Source organism: Oncorhynchus keta, chromosome 2, assembly GCF_023373465.1.
Source record: "Oncorhynchus keta strain PuntledgeMale-10-30-2019 chromosome 2, Oket_V2, whole genome shotgun sequence".
In the NCBI taxonomy this organism is placed as follows: Eukaryota; Metazoa; Chordata; class Actinopteri; order Salmoniformes; family Salmonidae; genus Oncorhynchus; species Oncorhynchus keta.
The window spans coordinates 19,536,851-19,552,401 of NC_068422.1; the positions used below are offsets into that span (position 1 = coordinate 19,536,851).

A 15,551-nucleotide genomic window follows, 5' to 3' on the forward strand; every position below is an offset into this window, starting at 1 on the left:
GCTAGCTGCCTGAAGCCTCTCACTGGACTCCTATGATCACTCGGCTATTCATGCCTCTCCCTAACGTCAATATGCCTTGTCCATTGCTGTTATGGTTAGAAATGACTGCCTTATTTCACTCTTGAGCCTCTAGCCCTGCTCAATAAGCCTTTAGTTAACACTTTAGTTCCACCTCCCACACATGTGATAACATCACCTGGTTTAAATTATATTTCTAGAGACAAAATTTCTTTCATCGTCACTCTATGCACAGGTTTACCCCCACTGTATTAATATCCTACCATACCCTTATCTGTATATTATGCCTTGAATCTATTCCACCGTGCCCAGAAATCTGCTCCTTTTACTCTCTGTTCTGAACGTACTAGATGACCAGTTATTTTAGCCTTTAGCCATACCCTTATCCTACTCTGTTCCTCTGGTGATGTGGAGGTTAATCCAGGCCCTGCAGTGCCTAGCTCCACTCCCATTCCCCAGGCGCTCTCATTTTGTTGACTTCTGTAACCTTAAAAGCCTTGGTTTCATGCATGTTAATTTCTTAAGGTATAGGGGGCAGCATTTTCACTTTTGGATAAATAGCGTGCCCAATTTCAACTTCCTGCTACTCATGCCAGGAATATAAAATATGCATATTATTAGTAGATTTGGATAGAAAACACAGACGTTTCTAAAACTGTTTGAATCATGTCTGTGAGTACAACAGAACTTATGTAGCAGGCAAAACCCTGAGGACTAACCGTTCAGATTTTTTTTTTTTTTTGGTCTCTGTCTGTTCACTGAGTTCTCATTGGCAAATTATACACCTGTTTTCAGTTCCTACCGCTTCCAGTGGATGTCACCAGTCTTTGGAATTTGGTCTTCCTGTATTGAACACAGATAGACCCGTCTACAATTTAATCGATTATTAACGTTTAAAAATTCCTAAAGTTGTATTACAAAAGTAGTTTGAAATATTTTGCCAAAGTTCATAGGCAACTTTTGAAATATTTTGTAGTGACGTTGCATTTTTTGGAAGTTTTTTTATTCTGGATCAATCGCGTCAAATAAATGGACATTTGGATATATATGGACGGAATTAATCGAATAAAAGGACCAATTGTGATGTTTATGGGACATATTGGAGTGCCAAAAAAAGAAGCTTGTCAAAGGTAATGCATGTTTTATATTTTTTTCTGTGTTTTGTGTAGCGCCTGCGGGGTTGAAATATGCTACTCTCTTTGGTCACTATTGTGCTATCATCAGATAATAGCTTCTTATGCTTTCACCGAAAAGCCTTTTTAAAATCGGACATGTTGACTGGATTCACAACCAGTATAGATTTAATTGAGTATCTTACATGTTTGATTTAATGAAAGTTAGATTTTTATATCATTTTTTAAAATTTGTCGCGCTGCATTTTCCCTGTTTTTTGCCAAAGTTTGACGCAACCGTCCCCTATCCGAAAGAGGTTAACATTAGAAGCCTCCTTATTCACTGCCATAGCACACTCTGCCAACCCAGATGTCCTAGCCGTGTCTGAATCCTGGCTTAAGAAATCCACCAAAAATCCTGAAACTTCCATCCCTAACTATAACATTTTCTGACAAGATAGAACTGCCAAAGGCGGCAGAGTTGCAATCTACTGAAGGGATAGCCTGCAGAGTTCTGTCATACTATCCAGGTCTGTGCCCAAAGAATTTGAGCTTATACTCTCCAGAAACAAGTCTCTTACCATTGCCACTTGCTATAGACCACCTTCCGCCCCCAGCTGTGCCCTAGACACTATATGCAAATTGATTGCCCCCCATCTATCTTCAGAGTTCGTGCTGCTAGGTGAATTAAACTGGGAAATGCTTAACACCCCGGCAATCCTGCGATCTAAGATTGATGCTCTAAATCTCACACAACTTATCAATGAACCCACCAGGTACAACCCCAAATCCGTAAACATGGGCACCCTCATAGATTTCATCCTAACCAACCTGCCCTCCAAATACATCTCTGCTGTCTTCAACCAGGATCTCAGCGATCACTGCCTCATTGCCTGCATCCATAATGGGTCTGCGGTCAAGCGACCAGCCCTCATCACTGTCAAACTCTCCCTTAAACACTTTAGCGAGCAGGCCTTTCTAATCGACCTGAAAGGATATTGACCTCATTCTGTCAGTAGAGGATGTCTGGTTGTTCTTTAAAAGTGCTTTCCTCACCACCTTAAATAAGCACGCCCCTTCCAAAAAATGTTTAACCAGGAACAGATAAAGCCCTTTGTTCGCTCCAGACGTGATTGCCCTTGACCAGCATAAAAACATCCTGTGGCATTCTGCATTAGCATCGAATATCCCCAGCGATATGCAACTTTTCAGGGAAGTTAGGAACCAATATACACAGGCAGTTAAGAAAGCAAATGCTAGCTTTTTCAAACAGAAATATGCATCCTGTAGCACTAACTCCAAAATGTTATGGGACACTAAAGTCCATGGAAAATAAGAACACCTCCTCCCAGCTGCCCACTGCACAGAGGCTAGGAAGCACTGTCACCACCGATAAATCTGTGATAATTGAGAATTTCAAGAAGCATTTTTCTACGGCTGGCCATGCTTTCCACCTGGCTACCCCGACCCCGGTCAACAGCCCTGCACCCCTCACTGCAACTCGCCCAAGCCTCCCCATTTCTCCACCCAAATCCAGATATCTGATGTTCTGAAAGAGCTGCAAAATCTGGACCCCTGGCTAGACAATCTGGACCCTCTCTTCCTAAAATGATCCGCCAAAATTGTTGCAACCCCTATTACTAGCTTGTTCAACCTCTCTTTTGTATCGTCTGAGATCCCAAAAGACTGGAAAGCTGCCGCAGTCTTCCCCCTCTTCAAAGGGGGAGACACTCTAGATCCAAACCGCTACAGACCTATATCTATCAAACCTTGCCTTTCTAAGGTCTTCAAAAGCCAAGGTAACAAACAGATCACCGACAATTTCAAATCCCACCGTACCTTCTCCATTATGCAATCTTGTTTCAGACTTCTCTGACAGAGTTCAGTTTGTCAAATCGGAGGGCCTGTTGTCCGGATCGCTGGCAGTCTCTATGGGGGTGCCATAGAGTTCAACCCTAGGGCCGACTCTTTTCTCTGTATACATCAATGATGTCGCTCTTGCTGCTGGTGATTCTCAGATTCACCTCTATGCAGACGACACCATTCTGTATTCTTCTGGTCCTTCTTTGGACACTGTTTAACTAACCTCCAGACGAGCTTCAATGCCATACAACTCTCCTTCTGTAGCCTCCAACTGCTCTTAAATGCAAGCTAAACTAAATGCATGCTCTTCAACCGATCACTGCCCACACCTACCCACCCGTTCATCATCACTACTCTGGACGGTTCTGACTTAGAATATGTGGACAGCTGCAAATACCTAGGTGTCTGGTTAGACTGTAAACTCTCCTTCCAGACTCACATTATGCATCTCCAATCCAAAATTAAATGTAGAACCGGCTTCCTATTTTGCAACAAAGCATCCTTCACTCATGCTGCCAAACATACCCTAGTAAAACTGACTATCCTACCGATCCTTGACTTCGGTGATGTCATTTACAAAATAGCCTCCAACACTCTACTCAGCAAATCGGATGCAGTCTATCACAGTGCAATCCGTTTAGTCACCAATGCCCCATATACTACCCACCACTGCGACCTGTATGCTCTCGTTGGCTGACCCTCGCTTCATATCCGTCGCCAAACCCACTTGCTCCAGGTTATCTATAAGTCATTGCTAGGTAAATCCCTGCCTTATCTCAGCTCACTGGTCACCATAACAGCACTCACCCGCAGCACGCGCTCCAGCAGGTATATTTCACTGATCACCCCCAAAGCCAATTCCTCCTTCGGCCACCTTTCCTTCCAGTTCTCTGCTGCCAATGACTGGAACGAACTGCAAAAATCACTGAAGCTGGAGACTCATATCTCCCTCACTAGCTTTAAGCACCAGCTAGCTGTCTGAGCAGCTCACTGCACCTGTACATAGCCCATCTGTAAATAGCCCATCCAACTACCTCATCACCATATTGTTATTTATTTTTCTCCTTTGCACCCCAGTGCCGCTACTTTCACACTCATCTTTTGCACATCTATCACCCCAGTGTTTAATTTGCCATACTGTAATAATTTCTCCACGATGGCCTATTTACTGCCTCACCCCCCTTATCCTACCTCATTTGCACACACTGTATACCTTTTCTATTGTATTATTGACTGTATGTTTGTTAATTCCATTTGTAACTGTGTTGTTGTTTGTGTCGCACTGCTTTGCTTTATCTTGGCCAGGTCGCAGTTGTTAATGAGAACTTGTTCTCAACAAGTCTACCTGGTTAAATAAAGGTGAAATAAAAAATACATTTTAAAAAAGCAGAAACTGACAACCTGGTAACCATGTGTTGACAGAGAACTGTGTATTTCATTATTGAAATGCGATAATACCTAGGGCTGTTGCTGTCATGACATTTTGTCAGCTGATTACTGTCATGCAAATTACTGCCAGTCTCACTGCAATTGATCTTTAATTAACATACACAAGTTTAGTATTTCCAGGCCTCCACACAAACAAGTCAAATAAATCTATTTAATTTACACCATCACAATACATCCGTTATTTGTTTTAGGCATGTCTAAAGATGCTATGTTATGAAGAAAATGTATTTCAGAAGAGTAGATTATGAGTTGGCCTACTGTTATCTGGCTGTGCGCCATGCCATAGACTATAGGATAGTTAATTTAGCAGACAAGATATACTTATAAATCCTGTGCCTTTTAAAAAAAATTATTCTATGATTTTATATGCGAGTGAGCATATGAAGTTGCTATGTTCAGCGTAATAGTGATCATTTTAAACAGGTCATATATGCTAGATTTAGAGTTATTTTGGAAACTTTAGAAATCAAAGTATATGTGGGCTGCATGACGCAACTATAGGCTATTAATGATTTGAGAAAGTCGCAAAAAAAAGCTTGGGCTCTGTTCCTTGCCTCAGGCTGCACACCCTGTTTTATCATCAAGTGATCATATTTTCACTTATCAGACTATCCTCAATTTAATCTTGTCTTTACTAAAATGTCATATTAGTTTAGAATGGCCCATTATCAAACAGGCAGGAACAGGGGTAGGGGAAAAAAGATACGTATGCACTATACACTTAACGGAACAATTGATGTCGGCTGTATGCACCAGGTCTCCAGTGCACCTTCACAGCCCAGTATGTCCTGTGCCAGCTCCTCGCACTTGCCGGCTATACGCACCAGGTCTCCAGTGCACCTTCACAGCCCAGTATGTCCTGTGCCAGCTCCTCGCACTTGCCGGCTATACGCACCAGGTCTCCAGTGCACCTTCACAGCCCAGTATGTCCTGTGCCAGCTCCTCGCACTTGCCGGCTATACGCACCAGGTCTCCAGTGCACCTTCACAGCCCAGTATGTCCTGTGCCAGCTCCTAGCACTTGCCGGCTATACGCACCAGGTCTCCAGTGCACCTTCACAGCCCAGTATGTCTTGTGCCAGCTCCTCGCACTTGCCGGCTATACGCACCAGGTCTCCAGTGCACCTTCACAGCCCAGTATGTCCTGTGCCAGCTCCTCGCACTTGCCGGCTATACGCACCAGGTCTCCAGTGCACCTTCACAGCCCAGTATGTCCTGTGCCAGCTCCTCGCACTTGCCGGCTATACGCACCAGGAATCCAGTGCACCTTCACAGCCCAGTATGTCCTGTGCCAGCTCCTCGCACTTTCCGGCTATACGCACCAGGTCTCCAGTGCACCTTCACAGCCCAGTATGTCCTGTGCCAGATCCTCGCACTTGCCGGCTATACGCACCAGGTCTCCAGTGCACCTTCACAGCCCAGTATGTCCTGTGCCAGCTCCTCGCACTTTCCGGCTATACGCACCAGGTCTCCAGTACGTCCTGTGCCTGCTCCTTGCACTCTCACTCAAGTGCGCTTTCCCAGTCAGGTGCGTCCTGTTCCTGCTCCTCGCACTCTCCCTCAAGTGCGTCTTCCCAGTCAGGTGCGTCCTGTACCTGCTCCTTGCACTTTCCCTGAAGTGCGTGTCCCCAGTCCAGTGTGCCTCCTCCCCGCACTCGCCCTGAAGTGCGTGTCACTAGTCCGGTGCCACCTGTACCGGCCCCACGCATCAGGCCTCCAGTGCGCCTCCCCAGTCCAATACATCCTGTGCCTGCTCCTCACGCTCGCCCTGAGGTGCGTGTCACTAGCCCGGTACCACCTGTACTGGCCCCACGCATCAGGCCTCCAGTGCGCCTCCCCAGTCCAATACATCCTGTGCCTGCTCCTCACGCTCGCCCTGAGGTGCGTGTCACTAGCCCGGTACCACCAGTGCCGCCCCCAAGCACCAGGCTTCCTGCGAAGATCCTCAGTCCAGAGCTTCTGGTGACGGTTCCCTGGTTCCCCTCCTGAGAGGTTCCACGGTCCGGAACCTCCTGAGATGGTCCACGGTCCGGAACTTCAAGGCCCATGGCTGGATGAGCGGGTACTTCGTCCTGCACCAGAGCCGACACTAGACACTCCCCCTAACCCTCCCTTTTTGTTTCAGGTTTTGCGGTCGGAGTCCGCACCTTTGGGGGGGGGGATTTGTTTTTTTTGTTCTAGTTTATATTTTCTATGTGGGGTTCTAGGTTTGATTTTCCATGCTGATGATTTGTATGTTGTCTCTAATTGGGGATCATACTTAAGTAGCATTTTTTCCACCTGTGGGTTATGGGATATTGTTTATGTTTAGTTGCCTGTTCGCACTGCATTGTCATCACGGTTCGTTTATACTTTATTTTGTTTTGTACTCGAAGTACTCTGCGCCTTGATCCGACCATCATTATTACAAACAACGTGACAGCTCGAGAGTAATGAAGACGAGAAAGGAGATGGAAACATACAGTAGTGAGATATTCTGCAGCTAAAGCAATGTATCAGCCTATTTATTATGAAAAGGCCACTCAAAATCAAATTCACTATAATTGTAGGCTAAATGTTAGCCGCCCTGCACAATCAATCAGTCCAATGAACCAGTTTTTTTCTCACGGACTTGGTTTCATATATAGGCCTATGCGTGTGCATAAGCTCCAATAATAGGGGTGTTTTGAATTAATCATCACCTTAGAAAGCGTTCTCCATTTCGTTGTGTTAGGCTTTGAAACAACATCCACAACGACCATGTTTTCCACTCAGTTTCAACCTGTTGTTGAACATCTTTCTTCAAATTGATCAACCACAGTGAGGTGAGTTTTAAAAGCATGAAACTATTTTGATGTGTTTGATCTACCTACATGTACATAATTACATCAATTACCTCGACACTGGTGCCCCCGCACATTGACCCTCTACCAGTTCCCCCTGTATATAGCCTCACTATTGTTATTTACTGCTGCTCTATAATTATGTTATTCTTATCTCATACTTTAAAAAAAATGAATAATTATTTTCTTAACTGCATTGTTGGTTAAAAGGGTTTGTATGTAAGCATTTCACTGTTGTATTCGGCACATGACAAATAAGATTAGAACATTTGATTTGATGTGATTTGATTGCATTTGCATTGATGTCAGTGGTTAGAGCACATGTCAAACTCATTCCATGGAGGCCCAAGTGACTGTCGGTTTTCACTCCTCCCTTGTACTTGATTGTTGAATTAAGGTCACTAATTAGTAAGGAATTCCCCTCACGTGGTTGTCTAGGTCTTAATTGAAAGGCCAAAAACCAGCAGATACTAGGCCCTCCATGGAAAGAGTTTGACACCACTGGGTTAGAGGGACAACAGAGCGCTGAGTACCAGGCCATTAGCGTGGTTAGCGGATTGTGTACTACCAACGCATGTCCAGAGATTACTGTGGCTCAATGGTGACATGGAATTTCACTGCGGTCATGACTCATGACTGCCAGTGTGGCAGTAATACGGTTACCACAACAGCCATAGTAAGATCCTGCCTTCCCATTCTGCTAGATCATAACAATTCAAGTTTTCATATTGATGACATGAGTACTTGCGTAATGGCAAAGAGACTCAAAAGCATCATCCATCCTGCCAGTCACTCTACAAAAGCAGCACAATAGTAATTGACAATGACCTACTATACAATATCAGCCACCACAATAAACAAAATGCAACAACCAAGGATTCCATCAAACTAGTCTAGTTTCAGAAATGCTGTTGTTTTTGAAAACTCACGTAAATTAGTTGTATGGTTTTTGCCACAGCATCAAGCCACTAGTGAACGCCAGACTTAAAAATCTGTTCTGAGCAAGGCAGTTAACCCACTGTCCCCTGGGTGCTGTGGTTGTTGATTATGACAGACACATTTCAGTTGCATGCATTCAATTGACTAGGTATCCCTCTATCCCAATCTAGCAGAGGGTAAGTGCATTAACAGCCACATTTGCAATGTATACAAGCAAGTGGCGAGTTAATGACACTGCAGCCCAAGTATTCATACCCCTTGACTTATTCCACAGTTTGTTGAACTTCTTTCTTCAAACTGATCAATCACAGTGAGGCCAGTTTTACTACTTGATGTGATTTTCAATTGCATTTGCATTGATGTAGGCTATTGATGTTACAGCCTGAATTAAACATGGATTATTGCATTTTCTTCACATATACACAGTACCCATAATGTACCTCACTATACACAGTACCCCAAAATGACAAAGTGAAAACATATGTATACATTATAGCAAATGTTTTGAAAATAAAATAAATATCTCATTTACATAAGTATTCACACCCCTGAGTCAATACATGTTAGCTGGAAGTCTTTCTGGGTATGTCTAAGAGTTTAACACCTGGATTATGCAACATTTGCCCATTATTCTATTTAAAATGTTCTGTCAAATTGGTTGTTGATCATTGCTAGACAACCATTTTCAAGTCTTGCCATAAAATGTTCATGTAGATTTAAGTCAAAACTGTAACTCAGCCACTCAGGAACATTCACTGTCTTCTTAGTAAGCAACTCCAGTGTAGATTTGGCTTTGTGTTTTAGGTCATTGTCGTGCTGAAAGCAGAGGAGGCTGCTGACTGACCTTACAGATAATTGTATGTGTGGGGTAGAGATGAGTCATTAAAAAATGTTAAAAGCTACTATTGCACACAGAATGAGTAAAAACTAAATTAAGCACATTTTTACTCCTGAACTTATGCAGGCTTGCCATAACAAAGGTGTTGAATACTTGAGTCAAGACATTTTAATTTTTGATTTGTATTAATTTGTACAAATTTGGGAAAACAAAATTCCACTTTGACATTACGGGGTATTGTGTGTAGACCAGTTACAAAAAAAATCTTAATTCAATCCAATTTAAACTCAAGCTGTAACACGTCAAAATGCGGAAAAATTCAAGGGGTGTGAATGAATACATTCTGAAGGTAATGTAAATTTGATGATATATAAAAATGTGGAGGGGCTGACCCTATTGGTTATTAAGTAGCCTGGGTTACTATAAAGTATTCTGGGTTTTGGTAAGTGTGGGGGAAAGGTTAAGCGCAGAAAACTAATTATGTAACCTATGCAAGCTAATGTTGAATTTATATAATCCTACAGTGTTTAAGCCGATATAGTAAACTTGATAATGTAGAGAAATGTGGAGGGGCTGACACTGCACAAAAGAGACTTTACATCGTTTGCTTCTTGTGGTGCGCTTGAGCCAAAAGGTGTCCCCTAAATATTGTTCAGAAATTACCCAATTGGACAGAAAGGGACACATGCTGAGTAAATAAAGATGAGACCACCAATACAGTTTTTGTTTGACTTTTTAGAGCAGCACATACACCGTGTATACTAAACATTAGGAACATTTTCCTAATATTGAGTTGCACCCCCACTCCCGTTTACCCTCAGAACTGCCTCAATTCGTCGGGTCATGGACCGTACAAGGTGTCAAAAGCGTTCCACAGGGATGCTGTGGCGATGTTGACTCCAATGCCTCTCACAGTGGTGTCAAGTTGGCTGGATAGCCTTTTTTGTGTGTGTGTGTGTGTGGGGGGCGGGGGGTGGACCATTCTTGATACACACTGGAAACTGCTGCACCTGATAAACCCAGCATCATTGTAGTTCTTGACACAAACCGGTGCGCCCCCGGGCACCTACTACCATAACCCGTTCAAAGGAACTTAACTTTTGTCTTGCCCATTCACCCTATGACAATCCATGTCTCAATTGTCTCATCTACACTGATTGAAGTGGATTTAACAAGTGGCATCAATAAGGGATCATAGCTTTCACCTGGTCAGTCTATGTCATGGAAAGAGCAGGTGTCCTTAATGTATAGTCAGCGTATAAGGCTTGTGTTATGAGTAACTGTTTCAGTACAGCATTACCTGTCAAGTGCGACACACAATAAATACACACAAACAGTAAAATAAGAAAGTTCTCTATTGTTAATGTAAAGTCTTCAAAGGGAAAAAAAACAGCAGTTAATAAATAAGCACAATGGAATATACTGTATCTCATCAGTATAAATAAAAGCTATATATCTTTAAAATAATAACTGTATAACTTATCTCCAGTTCTATTCGAGTTGAACAGAAGAATATTCAGGAAGTGACTCGGAAGGATTAGATGCACCCCTCCCACAACAATGACATCGCCCACATATATCTCACAACACATGCATGGAAGGCTTCCACCCACCCACCCAAACACACAGCCCACAACATTAGAGAGCAGTTGAGAGCAAACTGCAGTAACATACTTTGAAGAACCCATTGCAGTTCTGACTGAGGCCTCCAGCCTGTCTAGCGGTCTACAGCTCAACCATTGGACAGTCATAGAATTTGAATCTCTCTGTTTATCTAAGGGGACTGAAACCCACTCATTATATAGTAGATATGTTCTGTACATGTGCAGTCTATTAGTAAACCAATGCAACTTTCTTTGAGTATAATACAAACATTTAGATTATATATATGTATATTTATCACTTTTAGTTGTTTTTAAAACTCTGTTTTATGTTTTCACACCAGGTTTAAAAATATATTAGAGATTGACCGATAGCACAGGGCATAATCCACATGTTCCTAAATTCACTAACATCCAAATCACTGTTTGAGCAGTGGGTCTAGTACAGTAACAAGGGTGGGACAAAAATTAGAATCGGCGAGAGTCGCATTTCATACAGTTAAATTAATCCAGATTACATATGGCCCGGCCCTCCAATCCTCAAAACAACAGTAAATTACACGTTGCCCCACTGCCTATATCTTATATGTGAGGGCCTTGAGGCCTTAAGGCTAACTCCTCATTCCTCCAACATGGTTGGGCATCATTCATCTCCTCGGAGTTCCTCTACTGTCCATTTGTATCTGTGCCAGAGGGAGGGGTCGGGAACTGGGGAGGCGTTGTGGAGTCCCGCAGGTAACAGGGTTTGCGATTGGTGCTTTTTTTAAAAAGGCCCGCCTCCCCCTGTGGCAATTGGTCAGAGCGTTGTCTTAGATCAGTCCCCGAGGATGACCTTGACAAAGCAAGCCACGTCAGTCTCTTTGGATTCGTGGGAGATGAAAAAAGGATGTTGCTGGGATGAAGAGAAGAAAAGATAAGAAAATAAATGAGACAGTTTAAGTGATTCATGTAAAATCAAATAAAGTATAAAAAGAATATACTCAACAAAAGTTAGATATATAATCAATAGCATTGATTGGATATAAATTAAGTGGGAAGATTATTACTTATTAGTGGATTAAGTCTGCCATCTAGTGGTCAACTGTTAGTAATGGAAGAGGACATGCTCACATTCACTTTGTATTGAACATTTCTTAGAGTTTAAATAAAGTGTGTAACTAAATAATAAGACATCTCCAAAGTTCAAAACACACTCACCATGAGTTCTGGGTAGTTTGGCCGCTCTTTGGAATTTTTCTTTAAGCTGCGAATGAAAAGGGCAATGAGAGAAAGGATTACAACTGCAATGTCTATGATTCATATAGAGATACTGTTAGATGACTCATATCTGGTAATGTGTCTCCCACTCCACTCTACTCCAGATTGAATCAGCTGCAAGCGGACATGGACCTGTCAACGGAGTAAAAACCCAAAGATTGGTAAATTCATCTAGCCAGCTAACTAAACTTCTCGTAATCATGGTCAAATTACTGATCGGGGGCATTTATTTTGTTAATCATTCTCACACAGATTTCATATTCAAAACTGCAAACATTTATAGCAGTATGGCAAAATGAGTAGAATTGCAGGAAATTAGCTGTAAAACTGAAACAAATTATCATGGCACGATGAGTAGAAACATATGAAATTAGTTATAAAAAACATATGAAATTAGTTATAAAAATCCAAAATCTTCTCTGCCCCATGGCAAAAAGTGTAGAATTGCAGCAAACTTGCTTTAAAATGGCAACATTTTCTCTACGCCCCATGTCTAAATGCAGGAACTTAACTTTAAATCTTACATTTTTTTCTCTCCGCTGTCAAGAGGGAGGCTGCTAAAATCTTTTGCTCACAAGGTGGGGGCTCCCAAAGGGCTAGTTCCGGCCCCTCGTGATTAGTTCAGATTGTGTGGCCCCCACCCAGATCAAAGTTGCTCATCCCTGCTGCAGGTAATACGTTCCCATTTCGGACAGCCATAAAACTGAAAAACTAGGGCCTACATTGTACAACACAACAGACCAAGATGACCATTAGCAAGGTTTTATGGTGGGAAAAATGTCATTTATCTTCTGTACTGTAGGCCTACATGTAAAATAAATGTAAAACCTTTTAGGGTTGTGTGAAGGGAAAAATGGCATGAGTAGATATGAAATAATTGTTGTGGAGGCCTAACAGTGCGCGGTAGACATAACAGGCCGGTGAGAATATACATTTAGACACATTCCACAGAGGGTAGCCTAGTCTCTGGAACCCAGGCACATGCATCACATTCTGTCCTGGTCATAAAGTACTTGTGGCTATTACAACAACAACTGGAAAAATTGTCAAGAGAAATTCACTTGTGAGTCTCAATCCAGCAAGCGCTCAAGTAGGACTCATACAATAGCCAAAGACCTTGAGTGGAATTAGACGAGGCAAAGTACAGAAAGAAAATACTGACATAACTGACATTGACAACACTTTTGTAGGGCCTAAATTATGTACAGGTAAGCCTGGTCCCAGATCTGCTTCTGATGTCTTGCCAAATCCAATTGTTGCTATCATGACAAACATAACAACGACCATCCATAGACTTGGAAAGACAGCCCAAACAGATCTGGGACCAGGCTAGCTTTACAGGAGAGGAGAACGTACCACAGAGAGGTGAAGTCAACAAACTCAGGGGAGAACTGGTCAGCAGGAAGCTGGGGGGATGGTTCCTCCACCACCTGCTTCAGCTGCTGGAAAGGGGTGCCCCACGAGTCATAGGGAAAACGCAAGATGGCCAGCTCAATCTGAAGAGGGGGGCACAAGATATGACAGGGAATGAGATGACAGGGCACAGTTATATCACAGGGCACTGCTAGAGGGCAGGCTATTCATGGGTTGCATGTTTCGTCACAATATTATTTTGAACGTTTGTTTTCTACTGATGAGCAACTGAGCATTCTACTCAATGCATCGTCAATGAGCGCTGATGAGCATTTCATCCTAAATGCATTACAGTGGCTTGGAAATACAATGCCATTCAAAAGGAGGCAAATAATTAGTAGGAAAACCTTTTGCCATCATTTTGATGTCGCCAGATTGACTTTCGATGCAGTATAACGGTAGCTAGTTAGCTAAGATCGAGAGGTCACCTGATTTAAGATAGCTAACGTTAGCATTGCTAGCTATTTTTGAGGAATTTTGCTGGCTAATGACAATATTGCCGTATGTCGAAAGTAAATTTGACAACATGATAATGCTGGCAAAGTTGTTTCCTACTAAACATTTGACTACTTTAGCAATATAATCATATTTCCAGGCACTGTAGTGTAATTTACACTAAACAGTCGTTAGCCTCCGCCCAGAATGACTGGGATTATCACGACTTTAGGGCACCAGTATTGCGTCACCAGTAGAGGGTGGCTTTAGAACATTCAAAACAATGGCATGACGCGACCTAGTAATGAAGGTGCAATGCAGGAATACAGCATTGTATTGTTGTACATAAAATGCAGCATTGTATTGTTGTACATAAAATGAAGCATTGTATTGTTGTACATAAAATGCAGCATTGTATTGTTGTACATAAAATGAAGCATTGTATTGTTGTACATAAAATGAAGCATTGTATTGTTGTACATAAAATGAAGCATTGTATTGTTGTACATAAAATGAAGCATTGTATTGTTGTACATAAAATGCAGCATTGTATTGTTGTACATAAAATGAAGCATTGTATTGTTGTACATAAAATGAAGCATTGTATTGTTGTACATAAAATGAAGCATTGTATTGTTGTACATAAAATGCAGCATTGTATTGTTGTACATAAAATGCAGCATTGTATTGTTGTACATAAAATGCAGCATTGTATTGTTGTACATAAAATGCAGCATTGTATTGTTGTACATAAAATGCAGCATTGTATTGTTGTACATAAAATGCAGCATTGTATTGTTGTACATAAAATGCAGCATTGTATTGTTGTACATAAAATGCACTAAGCTAAAGATTCTGTCGTTAGACGCCAGAAATGGGGTGATTTGTGACATTAGACCCCTCAATTCAACTCTGGACCTTGAATACAGTTCCACTGTGTTTTTTCATTGTTCTCCTCTAATCGGCACCGGTTTAGACCTTGGACGCCAGGCGGGTGCAATTAATTATCAGGTAGAAGAGAAAACCAGCAGTCTCCGGAGGTTAGGAGTTGAATACCCCTGCCCTAGACAGTTACATTTCTGAAAACTACCATTGGCAGCTGGAGGACCATCACGTTCTTTTGACACCAAACTGTTATTGGGTGTGATAGAATTTAGGATGTGCAAATGAGAGAGAGGAATATGTAACAGCTCTCCTGGAGCAGAGCAGTAGAGGGTCATCATGTTTCACTGAAAGACAAAGCTTTTCTTGAACATGAAAAACATGTTCTATCTGGATAAGAGCGTCTGCTAAATGACTTAAATGTAAATGTAAATGTAAACAATAATTTTTTAAAGTTCAATATAACTTTTTTATCTTCACTTATGACTATTACTAGCAATGTACAAAATGTCACCCAGGAAAACTAAAATAAAACATTTAATCTGTGGTTACTGTAGCATTAATAAATATAATATAGGCCTACTAGTGTAATAATCACTTTTTTTATAATTATAAATGAATAATCTGCATAAGTAAAAATTTGAATAGAGACTCACCATAGTGATTCCTAAACTCCAAATGTCAGACTTGACGTTGTAGCCTTTCTGATTAATCTCTGGGTTGATCCTCTCTGGCTGGGGGACAGAACCACACACGCACGCACGCACGCACGCACGCACGACCCGGATAATATCACTTTAGTATTGCAAACTAACATTAGTTGTCCTAGACGACCCAAACTCCCCCCCATCATCTGTACCTCAAACACACACAACCCATTCTGTTCTCGGAGTGCTACCAGGCCTTAAATTGCTCAGCCAATC

The 15,551-nt window shown here is 42.0% G+C and overlaps 1 protein-coding gene across 4 annotated transcripts in view; it reads right to left on the minus strand.

Moving 5' to 3' along the window:
• Nucleotides 1-10,377: 10,377 nt before the first annotated feature.
• LOC118397477 (dual specificity mitogen-activated protein kinase kinase 6) overlaps nucleotides 10,378-15,551 on the minus strand; it is a 56,169-nt gene continuing 50,995 nt past the window's right edge. For 2 of the 4 annotated variants that reach the window (XM_035792253.2, XM_035792260.2), the window contains exons 9-12: nucleotides 15,285-15,362; nucleotides 13,255-13,394; nucleotides 11,839-11,884; nucleotides 10,378-11,533 (exon numbers count right to left, since the gene is read on the minus strand). In XM_035792253.2, the coding sequence (XP_035648146.1) occupies nucleotides 11,456-11,533; nucleotides 11,839-11,884; nucleotides 13,255-13,394; nucleotides 15,285-15,362 (342 nt within the window). In that variant the 3' untranslated portion in view covers nucleotides 10,378-11,455. Of the gene's footprint in view, nucleotides 11,534-11,838; nucleotides 12,031-13,254; nucleotides 13,395-15,284; nucleotides 15,363-15,551 lie in introns of all 4 variants that reach the window. The other 2 variants (XR_008074127.1, XM_035792270.2) reach the window with 2 other exon arrangements.